Below are 14,603 nucleotides of genomic sequence, written 5' to 3'. Positions count from 1 at the left end.
TCAGCACATTTCCAACGTCAATTAATGAGTGAGCCTTTCTCTGGCTGTTCCAAGGCCTGAAGAGGGGTTCTCAGATCAATCTGTCACCTACCCCCAAGACTCACATGATCTGTTCTGAAGGGTTAGCACCATCATGAGAAGAGCCACCAAATGCCTGTCTCTGGGAAAAGGTGAGTAAATGTTCTAAGGGCTGGCTTATGACCATTCTCTGATATATTCACCTACTGAAGTCACAACTGGGAAGTGATGATGGACAGGGAATTTTCAGAAGGGATCCATCACCCTGCAGACTAAATGGGAGGTTCTCATCAGACCCTCAGAACCCATTCAAGTAGGCCTCTCAGCATGGCGAGAGTAAGTGGATCCGAGTGAGACACACCTTCTGAATTCATTCAGTAAGAATGTCAGGGAAGCCCCATGCTGGGAAGAGAGGCTCTTTAGGTGCCGGAAAGTTCTTCCAGTCATCCTTAAGACTTGTTACACCTACTTAAGCACACAGAACGCCGAGTTCACAAAATGCTTTCCAGCCTTGGATGAAAACCATCAGCACTTAGCCAAGACATAATGAGGTTCGGTCATCTTTATTTCTACCCAGTGAGGTCTTGATCAAGCACGTTAGTGGTATTTTATCTCCAACAAGAAAAGAACTGAGAAGAAAAGTGTTGCCACTCCAAACTAGCTTTCTTTTTTATCCCTAAAATGCCCATTTTAATCTGTCTCAAAAGTGTTCTCTTGGTGTGGCAGTGTACACCTTTAATCACAGAACTCTGAAGGCAAAGACAGAGGATCTCTATGTGTTCAAGGCCGGTCTGGTCTACATAGAGAGTTCCTCTCTCCAAAAACAAACAAATTAAAACATTTTTGAGACAGCTTGAGATAGCAATGTGACAAGTTGGCCTCAGATTCTTCTCTTAACGTAGAAAATAAAACCCTATCTTCTGTAAGTGGCTGACTTACAACAACAATTCTAATATTAGCTGTGTGTGTGTTTTGAGATATTTCCTTTGGAATAAGGATGTTTTTAACTGAATCTTGGATCCCTCCCAACTTTATTCATAGTTAGAGTCTCGGGGCTCTGGGGTACCTGAGAGGGCTGAGATGTTCTTGGGTGATTGTGTATAGGAAGGGACTGATATGTCTCTCAGGGACTGGACAAAGACATGGACATAGACAGCAAGTCCTGATGCTGAACTCTCAGACCAGAGTAGCCTAAAAAATACGGCACATGTCCCAAGTCTCATGAAGTCTGTCTGCTCAGGCCAGAGAGATGCTCAGTTGGTAACGGGGTTGCTGTGCAAACATGGAGACCTGAGTTCATATTCTCAGTACCCACATAAAAAGTGTGTACCTATAATCCATAGTGTTAGGGAGGTGGAGATAGCAGACTTCCCCGTAGCTTGCTGCCAGCCAATCTAGACCAATCAGTGAGCTCCATGCTCAGTAAGAACGTTATCTAAAAGACTTGAGGTGAAGAAGTGATTGGGGAATGATGTTAGTATTAACCATGGGGCTCCATGTGTGTGTGTACATGCACCCACATGTGGACATGTACAAACAGCTGTACATATCCATACCTAAACACACACACACACAGAGAGAGAAAGAGATAGAGAAAGTAACTGATATAGCTGATAAATTATTAAAGTCTCAGACTTACCTCTAAAACAACCTTTCAAATACAGTTATGATATAAAAACATATAATAATAAAACCTAGTGTCTATGGTATAATAATGTTTTTTCTTCTAATAAATAGTCATTTATTTTTATGTCTGTTTCCTAGAATAGACTATGACATCATGCAAGACTCAGCACTCCTTTACGAGATCTGTGACCAAAACATGTTAGGCACTCTTCTTGTTGAATAAATGAATGAATTAAGAATTGATAAAAAGTAATTCCATGGGCAAAGGGTAGTCACAGGGAGTGGGGGTTTTGGTTGGTTGGTTTTGTTTTACATGGAACAGGGAGATGTAGAGATAGAAATTTATAAAGATCCACTAAACAGTCCATGCATAGAGACTGTAATAGAATATAAAATTTGACTATGACAGGGCTGGAAAGATGGCTCAGAGATTAAGAGTATGTACTACTTTTCCAGAAGACCATATCAGGTGGCTCACAGCTGAATGTGACTCCAGATCCAGGATACCCAATGCCCTCTTCTGGCTTCCATGTGTAACTCACATAACACACGTACATATGTTTTGTTTTTTTTTTTTTTCAAAAATATTTGGCCATTTATTTTCCAATCTGAGTATGTGTACCTCGCTGACATATGGCTTCATGTCTTCATTCTTCAAAAAGAGTAGTCTCTGTTCTTGTCTTCAATTTGAGGTGTCCCTATATCTGTCTTTGGTCACAATAATGTGGTGGTTTGGTTGTTAGAGTGAGCATCAGAGTAGCTCTCTTACCTGTCCTGAAAGTCAGTTCCTGCCTCCTAGAGGTCAGAGTCAGTGTAGAGGAGACACCTAGCAATATCGGCCACCAGACACAGGAGCAAATGTAACTTGGACCTTTTAAGCCAATCAGTCTGCACAATGGCTCAAGCTTCATGAATGAGCATGGGAAAACAAATAGGAGGTAGTGGGGAAGGCCTTGGATACTGAGAGCACAGCCTTGAAGTGAGTATAGGATTTCAGATGCTTCCTCTCTCCCTTGTGCCCCTTGGGCATGAGGTGGACGGTTTTGTTCCATGTGTTTCAGGTGCTCCACCATGATACACCACTTCACCAATCATGGGCCAGACCCTCCAAAGCTATTTATAGTGACAGAAAGGTGGCACAATGTCCAGTTTGGGGCATGGTTGGAAAGTATCCTTTGACTTTGACCTGCAGATGATCCAGGTGACCTGGACAAACTCTGGGTTATGTTCTGGGAGCCAGTTCTATGTTACAAGATGCTGCTCTCCTGTGTCCAGATAGATTAAGGTCAGCATTCTTCTTAGTTGACTGCTCAGATACACCACACATATGTTTCCTGAGACTGTTGTAACAAATCTCCACAAACCAGGGGACATAAACAATAGAAATTTATTCTTTTAAGCATCTGGAGGATTGAAATGTACCTCTGGTGTACATCTGGAAGTCCAAGGTCAAAGTGCCATCAAAGTCAAACTTCCCCTGAAGGCTCTGGGGAGAATCATCCTTTGTTGCTGCCTTGCTGGCAGTCTTGGGCAATCCTTAGCTTGTAGCTGCTCCACCCTCTTTCTCAGCATCCATCTCCCCTGGCTGCTTTCCTAGCCATGTCTCTGATTTCCCTTTCTCTATGGACACTAGTTGTCAGTTTACTCTCTAATCCTGTATAAGCTCAATTATGACTGCAAAGACATTGTTTACAAATAAGGTTCTAGTCCAAGATTCAAAGTGTATATAGATATGGGGGGGGAGGGGTATCCTGTGGACACATTGGCTTGTTGTGTCTGTGTAAGCTTTTAGGCTTGCCTCAGCCCAGCCAATGCTGGAGCAAAGTCAGTGAGCATGAAGGAGTGCCTTCCATCTGTAATTTGTACACCCTCATTCATTCATTCTCTCTCTCTCTCTCTCTCTCTCTCTCTCTCTCTCTCTCTCTCTCTCTCTCATACACACACACACACACACACACACACACACACACACACACACACACACACACAGTGAGTTCCAGGGGCCTGGCAGGGCTACAAAGTAAGACCCTGCCTTAAAAATTAAAAATAAAAAACTAAAACACTTCTTGTGGCAAAAAAAAAAAAAAAAGACCAGTGATAGCTAGTTTTATGTTAAACTTAACACAAACTAGGGTCATTAGACAGGTGGAAGCTTAACTGAGAAAATACCTCCATAAAGTATTTTCTGTATACAAGCTTGGAGTATATATATTTTTTTTAGTGTGAGAGGGCCCAACCCATTGTGGGTGGGGCCATCTCTGAACTAGTGGTCCTGGGTTCTAATAACAAAGCAGCCCAAGCAAGCCATCGGGAGCAAGCCAGTAAGCAGCACCCCTCCATGGCCTCTGCATCAGCTCCCGCCTCTAGGTTCTTACCCTGTTTGAGTTCCTGTCCTGACTTCCTTCAGTGTTGAGCAGTGATGGGCAAAAGTAAGCCAAATAAATGTTTTCCTCCCCAAGTCACCTTTGGTGATGGTGCTCCATCACCGCAATGAAAATCCTAACTAGAAGAGGATCTTTCTCTTTATGTGTTGTTGGTCCTGGACATAGTTTTAATCTTTAAATTATATTCATAAAAAGTCACATGGTTTCCCATTTGTTCACATGTTGGTGCTGTTTGCTTTCACTATGAGGTAGAAAACATGCATTAGTGTTTTCCTCCACCTCTCCCAATTTCTGTATCTTTAAGGTAGAAAAAAAAAACAACATATTTTCAAGCTTTGTGTGGGTGTTAATGTTATGACTGATGTTTCTCTCTCGGATACTTTTTTGGCTCTCTGACTCTCTTCCCTGGCAAGCACTCTTGACCTGTAGCTATACAGGCACTGATACATCTCTCCTAGAAAGAGACTGTGAGGTGAAAGGGGGTGTGTGAGCAGAGGAGTCCCGCCAGGTACTGATAGGAGGGAAAAGCCAAATGCCAGTAAACCCAGCAGCAGAGTGGATGCTCCTGGTATGGTTTCAGGCTAAACGTTCAGCACACAGAGACCCACATGTTTGAACATATGGTGAGGCTGTGTTAGAGGTTGTGGCGTTGGGATGGAGGAAGTGTGTGTGTGTGGGGGGGTGTCACTGGAAAGTGGCCTTTGGAGGTTACATGTTCTTCCCCGGTTCTATTCTCTACTTCCTGATCCATCAGGATGTGAGAACTGGTGTGAGCTGCAAGTTCCCATTGCCTCAGACCAAGTCACTCCATCAAGCTTTCTCCTCCTCGATGGGCTGTGAAAGTGGTAAGTCCCCCCTCTCTTGTTTCCATCTGGTATTCCATCACAGCCATGAAAAACGTAACTAAAACCAACACAGAGAAGAACTACAAATTGGAACTTCTAAACCCCCAGAGTCCTTGAGAGGCAGGTGCCTCTGAAGACCCAGGGATCACTTTTAATGATCCCAAGTCCAAATTCGGCTAGCCTATGAGGTGATCCAGTGGATCACCATGCTTTAATGGCAAAATACTTTGAGACTAATATTAGAACACTTAACTAGTGATCTTTGAAATGGCATGCATATAAATTATCATTTGTTTTCCTAAGCGGTGTCTGTGTGAAATGAAGAGTTCCTGGAATCTATGAGACCCATAATCTACTGAACTACCCATCAATCCTGATGGGTGCAAATAAACAAACACCTTTAAGGAGGCCTGTGCAGTAAGATCAGAAGAGTCCTTAAGGCTGAAAAGATCTGTGAGTTCCTGGAACCTTCTGTGAGACTAAGGTGGAGTCCAGTGAATGAAACAGAGATGCGGAAAGACAGGCGCAGTGATCGGTATAGTAAAGTCTTTATGTCTGGCTTAAGGCGAAATGTATTAAAGCCTTCATGTCTGACTTAGAGTGAGGTGTTTCAGCAAAGCCTTCACTATGTTTGGGTCAATAGCAGAGGCTGAGAAATTACTTTGAGGCTCTTTGAACCTTGAAGAAATGCTGTCTCTCTGGAAAGTCTGCACTTGGTGCTGCACGACAGTGTGCTGCTTCACTGACCTTGGTTCTAAGACACTCGTGGCAAACCTGGAGTTTCTTACTTTTGATTATGGCTAGCCATGGTCAAAAGGGACTGAGATTTGTGTGGGTTGTCTGCTCTCATGGGCAGCAACAGCAAGATAACTTTGGTAGCTGGAACCTCTCCCAGGTCCAGTTAATGTAATATATAATGTTTGACCAAAGTAACTGCAGTGAGCTAGCACTGGGTGTCAGTCTATTCCAAGAAGGCTGAACCCTTCTAGTCCTTCAAGAGATGAAGGTTTAGCATCTTGGTGAGCTTCTCTCTCTCTCTCTCTCTCTCTCTCTCTCTCTCTCTCTCTCTCTCTCTCTGTGTGTGTGTGTGTGTGTGTGTGTGTGTGTGTGTGCATGCGCGCGTGTTTGTCCTACAACTAATATCAATCAATAGATAGGACATAGCCAGACCAGAATGAAGAAGCTTGAAAGTCCAAGCCCTGCTCAAGGGGCACAAATGACAACTTGGTTGCCTGCTAGATGCTTTTGATGTGAAGAACGAACGGCTCTGTATGTTTGCTGTCTGTCCTCCATACTGGAGTAAGTGTTTTGTGAGAATGGAGACAGTGTTTGTTATTTCCCTCCATCTTTAGCATTAGGTACAAGGCCTGCTATATTGTCTGATGGATGGCAGCCTTGGTAGTCTATAAACCACAAGAATTTAGCATAGTAAAGTGACCTTTGCCCTTTAAACAAAATGTACATAGGCGATGAGAAAGCTGGTGGAGGCTCCTGAGAGACAGCTCTGCTGGTAAAGACGCCTGTTGACCTGAGTTCAGTCTCCAGGGCCCGCATGTTAGAAGGAGAGAGCTGACTTCCTGCAGGCTGTTCCCTGACTTCTACCTGCGTGCCACGGCGTGCGAACATACAAAATAAATTTAAGATAAAGATAAGAGTAAGACATACAAAAAAGAAAGTAAGCTAATGACTACCTCTGTCTGCTATATGAAAATTTATAAGCAGCAAAAATATTTAGATCTCTTTGTCATACTTTTTCTTTGCAGACAACGAAAATGAGAGGTTAAGCAACTGAGCAAGATATCAGAGCAAGATAATTAATAACGTGAAATTCAAACTCAAGACTAGCTTTCTGTTTCTCTCAGCCCCAGGTCTACTGGCTCACAATCATGGCTACCAGCCATTTCTCTGCTCTGCCGTACTGCCAGCCTCCTTAAAGATGCTGTGGGGCACTGAGGCCAACTCAGTAACATTGGGGAATGCCCATGTATGAGTGTAAAATGTCTCCCATAGGTTCATGTGTTTGAAAATGTTGTCCCCATTTGGTGACACTTTTGGGGAAGGTTATAGAACTTAGAAAAAGTGGTCCTTGCTGGAAGAAATGGGTCACTGGAGATGAGCATTGAGGTTTCACCACCCAGCACCACTTCCTAGCCACTCTCTGCTTCTTGACAACAGATACAATGTAACTAGTGGACCTCTTGATTCTTACATGCCTTGCCCACCATGATAAAATGTATCCCCTCAAACAATCATCCAGAGTAAACCTGTCCTTGCTTAGGTTTCTTCTCATGGTATCTTATCACACCAAAGAGAAAGGCAGCTAATACAGGGACCACGGATGCAGAGTCCCTAACAGCTTCAAACAGACCAGATCACATCTTCCCTACATATTCAGCCTCTGCATTTCAGGTAATCACATCTCCTGGGGAAACAAAAAGATCTAGAAACTACTGTGCTGAACTGTCACTACTTTTGGTTTTTTTAGATGAGAACAAGGTTGACCTTGAATTCCTGATCCTCCTGCCTCAAACTCCGAAAAATAAAGTCTGAAAGTTGGTTTCTATCCTTAATTCCCATATGCACTGGCTGTGGGTTCTGATCAGTCATTTCTGTTTCCCTTATCCAATATGGAAGGTTGAATGACAGCACTGAAATCTCATCATGTTTTCTTAACTTTCCAGAAAGAACAAGATTAGACAAGAAAAAAAAAAAGCCCACCAAACAAACAAAAAAACTCATGCAATGTAGAAAAATTACTTGGAATTCTAGATAAAATTTAAATCTATCAAAGGCAAACTAGAGAAGGCCAAATAGTTACTTAGCTTAATGAGTATAGTCACCCTTCATTATCCTAGGGAGATCTCAGTTCCAGGAAAGCCAACCCTGAGGACGCTCAAGTCTCTTTCCTATATGACATACTGTTTGTACAAATCACCTCATGTTAATTTTAATGTCTAATATGACATAAATTATATATAAATTACTAGTGTACTATATTGTCTAGGGAATGAAGATAACCATGCCTAGTCCTAATACAATTTTTTAACATAATTTCAACCTCATGGTTGATCAAATCTGCAAGTAATTCACTCATACAGAGGAAGCACTTTGCTCTGTACTGGCTGCTTTGGCTGTTGCCTGACAGTAACATCTAAGTCCAGGACTTCTGAAGCTAACATGAGCCTGATCTTGTAGTAACCAGCACAGCACAGAAGACAGAATTTTAGTGAATGGTCCCCAGGAGCCAAGCCACTTACCATGAGAGATGTAACAAATGAATATACTGGTTCTCAAAAAACTCATAACTGGAAACAGTGCCTCCCGAGTCTATGGCTTGACCATTCTTATACCAAGTCACCTCTGGCTTGGGCTGACCTGATAATTAAAAAAAAAAAATTAGAGGATATATAAATATTTTTCAAAAAAGTAGAAAGTTATAAATGGAAATTAATAAGAAGGCCTATTAATGAGCACATTGGGATATGCTAATGAAACACCAAATAAAAACTGCTGTCTCTAATAATTAAAGAAACTAGCTCTTAAATTATCCAAAATAAAATAATCCTACAAAATTGTGCTGGCTCTTCAGATAAAGACACTTGGCGATAAAGTCTGAAGGCCTGAGTTTGGTTCCTGGATTCTACATGATTGAAGGACAAGATAGACTTCCATGTTGTTGAAAATCCTTTTAAATTTTTAAAATGTTTATCCCTCTGACCTCCAAGTGCATTCTGTGGTATACATATATCCCCCCCACACACACACATATACAAATAAATAAAATATAAAACCAATAGTGAAGATCAATTTTTTTAAATTATCCAGTAGGCAAAGATGTGAGTGATATATGATTTTCAGTGCATATGGAGTCAGAGTCTCATCCAAGATTTTTGACCTTGGGAAATGAGTTTGCTTCATTCCATGATAGGACTGATGAAAATCTCTAGAACTGGTAAACTTAGATACCATCCTGTAAATTTTATCCATCACAGATACAAATAATATCTGTCCAGTAGGAAAGATAACACTGTAGGATTTTGTTGCCCCACAGGATATTAACTGGCACTGCACCCAGCCCATGTATGTTCTCCTAACATTGGTAGACTGCTTTTAAATATACAATTTCTCAGGTTTAATATTCCCTAGTTCTCTAACTCATTAACGAGCTGAACAAAACCTTTGATTGCTTATTTCACATCCCCACAGAGATCACTTTACCTGTTGTTTCTTTTAAAGATTGGCTTTTATTTTCAGTTACATGTTTGTACCTGACCCTGTACACAGGAGTGTCAGTGGCTGAGGAAGCCAGAGGGATTCCCCTGGAGCTATGTTAAAGTTGTGAGCCAGCCAACATCCACTGGAATCAAGCTTAAGCACAAGCAGTATGCATTCTTAGCTTCTACGACAGTGGTTCTCAGCCTTCCTAAGGCTGTGACCCTTTAATACAGTTCCTCATGCTGTAGTAATCCCCCAACCATAAAAGTATGTTGTTGCTACTTCATAATTGTAATTTTGCTACCATTATGAATTGGGATGTAAGTATCTGTGTTTTCCAACAGTCTTGGGAGATCCCTGTGAAAGAATCTTTTGGGGCCCAAAAGGGTCACAACCCACAAATTGAGAACTACTGTTCCAAGCCATTTCTTGAGACCTTCACCCTACCTTTTTGAAAGTTACATTTTTGTGTGTAGTGCTGGATCCTGCACATATCTTAAGTGCTCACTAGTTTTATGTCAACTCGACAAAGCTAGAATCATTTAGGAAAAGGGAGCCTTAGGTGAGAGAACGCCCCCACCAGACCGACCTTTGAGCTAGTCTGTGGGCATTTTCTTATTGATGATTGATGTGGGAGGTCCCAGGCCATTGTGAGTGATACTATCCCTGGGCTGGTGGTCCTGGGTGCTATAAGAAAGCCATGAGGAGCAAGCCAGTAAGCAGCATCCCTCCATGGAACCCCTTTGCTTTGGTCTCACCTCCAAGATCCTGCCCTGACCAAGTTTCTGCCCTGACATCCCTCAGTGAGACTGAATGACCAAGCATGACTTGAGAGTTGCAAGGTGAAATGCATCCTTTCCTCCTCACATTACTTTTGAACATGTTTTACTACAGCAGTGGAAGCCTTAACTGGCACACTAAGCCAGGGTCCTACCGCTTAGCTACACCCCAAGCCCATTGGAGATTATGCTTAACAGTGCTTAAACATGACCTGAAAGAACAAAGAGAATTTTTAAAAACAAATGTTTCTATGAAGCCTACCAGGTAGCTCAGTGGGTAAAGGCATGTGCCACTAAGCCTGGTGATCTGAGTTCCATCCATGGGACCCACGTGATAGAGGGAGAGAACTAACTCCCAAAAATTGTCCTCTGACCTTACATGTAAGCTGTGGTATGCAAGTGTAAGGATGTGTGTGTGTATGTGTGTGTGTACACATATATGTGTATATACACATATACATATATGTGTGTGTGCACACAGAGAGAGACAGAGAGAGAGACAGAGAGAGAGAGAGAGAGAGAGAGAGAGAGAGAGAGAGAGAGAGAGAGAGAGAGAGAGAGAGAGAGAGAGAGAGAGAGAGAATGTAATGAAAAAATGTTATCTATGGTCTATGGGTATTTTCTATGGTGCCTATGGTCATGCCACCCTGAGCATGCTCCATCTCCTTTGATCTCAGAAGCTAAGTAGGATTGACCCCAGTTATCTCTTTGAATGGAACCAGAACAAATATGCCATTTTCTTCCTAAAGAAGAAGCCTGGAGTATCAGTCTTCTAGGCAGGTCTTAGGTACATGTGAATGATGTTATCACAAAAACCGACACACCCACACTTCTTCCCTTAGAAGGAGGGCTCATTCCTCTCTGGTGATCTATTAATAACTATGTGTTCTGCTCATGGGTCAATGGAGGAATTTAACCCACACAATAGGGATTTTTTTTTTCTTTCCTGTTACTAGGCAAGAAAGTTTCCAGCGTGTCCCAACGAGCTTTCTCGGTACCATCCATGTCACCAAGAGTTATCAAGTGAGCTGAGAGTACCAGAAGCGAAGCTCAGTATTGGAAAACAGCACCACCATTCTAAATTTATACAGGAATGGCCTTGGGGTTCATTTTCTTATTATGTCATTTTTGGCAAGCAGCCCAAAGGGCCCCAAAGAAGTCCCTGTTCTTCTAAGGCTGTAGGGAAAAAAAGAGGTTAGAAAGGTAAAAATCAGGAGACCTGGACCACAGAAAAAATCTGAGAACACTCTAGGCCCAGCTCCTTGTCTGCATGGCAAGGTTGCATGTGCATTTCCCACAGCTGTGGGGTTTTTCTGCCTTTTCCTCCAGGTAGGTGCCTGAGCAGCTGCCCCCAAGACTAAGAACAGAGAGGCCCACATGTAAGCCTATTCCCTATACCAGCAGCTGCTTGCCTCCACTTCCTACAAGTAGATGGAAACAGTCAAGAGGAACATCCCTGAAACCACCAGAAGAAGGGGCTGTCAGGCTTGGTTTCTGCCTGCTCTGCCCTGTCTCACAGCCCCACCCTCAGCCAGCTTTCTCCAGCCCCTGTTCAAGGGTTTTTTCCTGGAGAGAGTTCGTAAAGTATGTGAGAGCTGGCCCCTGAAACATTTCCACCCCTCATTGTTCATTCAGCCTGACTGACCAGGGCTGGTTGCTTTCCTCCAGTTTCCAGGTTGCTGCCAGGGTTTTTCCCTGTGCATAGTCTAAGCCTGAACCAACAGCCTGAAACAAGACATGCATAGGGAAGTGGTATCTTGTACCTTGTGGAAGGTTGTTTTTTCTCCTGGAAACCTCACCTAAAACCTCTCCTTCCTCTCTATTTTCCAGTGCTAAGAATGGAACTTGGGGTCTCGCTAGGCAAGAAGTCTACCACTGAGCCATCCTCCCCAACCCCAGCCTTCCTCTGCCTTTGCTTTTGAGCCTCTCTGTAAGTTGATGCCTGATCTATCCAGAACAATCTAGCTACTATGTGTGAGACCAGTGACCAAGTCTAGGATTTGTCTAAACACACAGGGTTCTCTCACAAGACTGGGCATCAGCCTGAGTTTCTCCTTCTGTCTGATTGATCATCAAAGATCACTGAGAGTGTGGATGGTTACCCCAAACTCTGGACCAAAGACACACTTTATCTTGACTTCTGCTAACTGATAGTCATGTCTCTGGCCACCACTCCTCCTTTGAGTTAGGAAGAGAAGAAGAGGGCTGGTGCCTTCATGGTTTCAAGAGTACACACAATCTAAGAAAGAAGAGAATCGTCCACATAGATAAAATACCACTTACTTCTCTGTGAAATTACTGTTTTTCTTCTTTATCTCGGTGTGCATGTGTGTGTATCTCTCCCTCTCCCGATATCTCTCTGATTTTATACACACACACACACACACACACACACACACACTTTCTTTCCGTGTATTTCTGTGTCTATCTTTCTCTATCTCTCTTTCTCCCTCCCCCTTCCCCTTCCTCCCCTCTCTCTGTGTGAGGGAGTGCCACAGCATGTGTGTGGAAGTCAGAGGACAGCTTTCTTGAGTCACTTCTCACCTTCAGCTATGGGACTCAGGGGTTAAACTCTGACTGTCAGGTTTATACCACAAATACTTTTATCATCTGAGCCATCTCTCTTTCTTTTAATTTTTTTTTTTTTACTAGTGGGTCATTAATACCCGATCATCAACTCAGTGATCTATCCTCCAACCCAGGAATAGTTCCCACTTTTGGCCTTTACCTCCTCTGGACACCTCTTGCTTTAGTTTTAAGTTGTTTGTTTGCTGGCATGCTTGAGGCCGGTAGCAGTGGGGGACAAATTTAGCCAGCCTGGGAACATCGGTTAAATACAGACAGAAGAGCTCAATTTTATGAAGTGGAATTATTCAAGCCGTTTCTAGAGGCCACAGCAAGCAAATCGTAGAGTATCTGAAAATTAACCAGTGGAGGATTGCCTAAGGAAAACCACTCAGGATCCAGAACGTCACTTGAAAAGTGTCACAGAGGATTTGGTTGCTTAATCAATTACTCAGAATGAGTTTCCAAGACAGATTTCCAGAATGCTGTTTTCATTGTCTTCGAGCCAGGAAATTTGGTCTGCAGAGAGGCACGAAGGTGTGTGTAGCTAGTCTAGGCTGGATAGCAAATAGACTGGGATGAGCCGCAGATAGTCTGAGTGGGCGCTAGTCTAGAGGGCACAGTCTAAGGGTCATTACCAGCTATCATGCATCGAAGCACGACGTCAGACTTCTCCGGAACCTTCTGGGAAAGCAACGTTGATAAAAAACATAGTGTGTGCCTCTGGGGGCAGCCTGGATCTGTCATCCTTTCATGCCACGTGATCTGAAACACAAACAAGACCACCATCACTGTATGTTCTGTGATTACTCTGACCTCCTTTGAAATCCCAGAAGCTGTGTTGTGTGTCTCTGCTGCTCAGCCACAGTTGGGCCAGGAGGCAATTGGAGGGTCCTCAGAAACCTTCCTGGAGTACAGAGTTATTGGGAAAGTGTGTCAAGGGGTCACCTTACCCCTCTCAAATCAGTTTGCAGTTTCTTTGACCTCCACCCACTAGAAGTCTAGTATTCCACATCCTCCCATGGCAGTGTCAAGTGTCCCTCGAGGTACAGTTGGGCATCCCTGCCTGAAAGGCACCATTTGAACAGTGCTGGGACTATCCCAGAGCTATAAGAGCACACACCGAGGGAAAATGAGTCTGCAGTTGTAGCTCTCTCTTCTTGCTATGCAGGCTGGGAATGAGGCTCAGTTGAGCGAATGCTTTCCTGGCGAGTACAAAGCCCTGAGTTCCATCCCCAAATCACATAACCAGTCTGTAATCCCAAAACTCTGGAGGTTCGGACAGGAAAGTCAGGAATTCAAGGTCATCCTAGGATAACACAGCAAGTTTGAAGACAGCCTAGGCTGGATGAGATCTTGTCTCAAAAATACAAAATAAACGAACAAACAAACAAAATATCATTTATATATTATTTATGTATTCCCCCCCCAAAAAAAAGAGATGACTGTATTAAAATGAATCTTTACAAGGGGGGGATGTTGAAATTTGGAAACTACTGACCCTTCTGAACACCAGTCAGGTACCCAGGGGAGGGGCTGGGCTTGTGCTTTTGAGCACGCATGCCTTCTTTGGTAGTCACATACTTCCTAGCCATCAGGGAATGTCAGTTCACTTAATGTGTCTTAAATTAACTAAGAGTAGTTTTGATGCCTCTTATATTGCATACACGAGGAATATGAGGCTCAGGGAATTTCCACAACTAGCTGACAATAGCACAGCAAGTGGCTGCCAGCCTGAGGCTGCCCACCTTCAGGACTGTGCAGGCTAACTCTGGAATAACAGTGTTCACAGCTTGTACAGATCTGATGTAGCCCTGAGAACATAGATGGCTCTGAATCCAAAGGACTTGTTCTTCCTACTCTACTGACAGACATATGTCACCATCTCCCACCAAAGTCGTCCTTCACAAAGTCCTGAGAGTTGAAATCACAACTAAGTCTGTTCAAACAGTCGGGATCTGCTTCTGCTTTCAACCCTCAAACACCACTGAGCTCAGAAAGAGGACAAGAACCACAGTAGTGTGGTGAGCAAGAATGGAGAAGAGGGGATTAGAAAATGTAAGTGGTCAGTCTAGGGGTACCGGGTGCCATAAGATAGCCCGGATGTCAGCCATTAACACCCAGTCCCCGCCCTTATGTAGTCTGGATGCCAACCTTTTAAGCATTCACAC

General features: G+C 43.3%; 1 protein-coding gene across 2 annotated transcripts in view; it reads right to left on the bottom strand.

Moving 5' to 3' along the window:
* Positions 1-14,603, bottom strand: part of Alpk2 (alpha kinase 2) — a 128,319-nt gene that overhangs the window by 99,860 nt on the left and 13,856 nt on the right. For both annotated transcript variants that reach the window (XM_034518393.2, XM_076912551.1), the window contains exons 2-3: positions 13,071-13,197; positions 8,131-8,248 (exon numbers count right to left, since the gene is read on the bottom strand). In XM_034518393.2, coding sequence (XP_034374284.1) covers positions 8,131-8,248; positions 13,071-13,179 — 227 coding nt within the window. In that variant the 5' untranslated portion in view covers positions 13,180-13,197. The remainder of the gene's footprint in view (positions 1-8,130; positions 8,249-13,070; positions 13,198-14,603) is intronic.

Source organism: Arvicanthis niloticus, chromosome 14 (genome assembly GCF_011762505.2).
Source record: "Arvicanthis niloticus isolate mArvNil1 chromosome 14, mArvNil1.pat.X, whole genome shotgun sequence".
In the NCBI taxonomy this organism is placed as follows: domain Eukaryota; kingdom Metazoa; phylum Chordata; class Mammalia; order Rodentia; family Muridae; genus Arvicanthis; species Arvicanthis niloticus.
The sequence above is the reverse complement of the archived record's forward strand: the minus strand, read 5'-3'. Positions and strand labels throughout refer to the sequence as shown.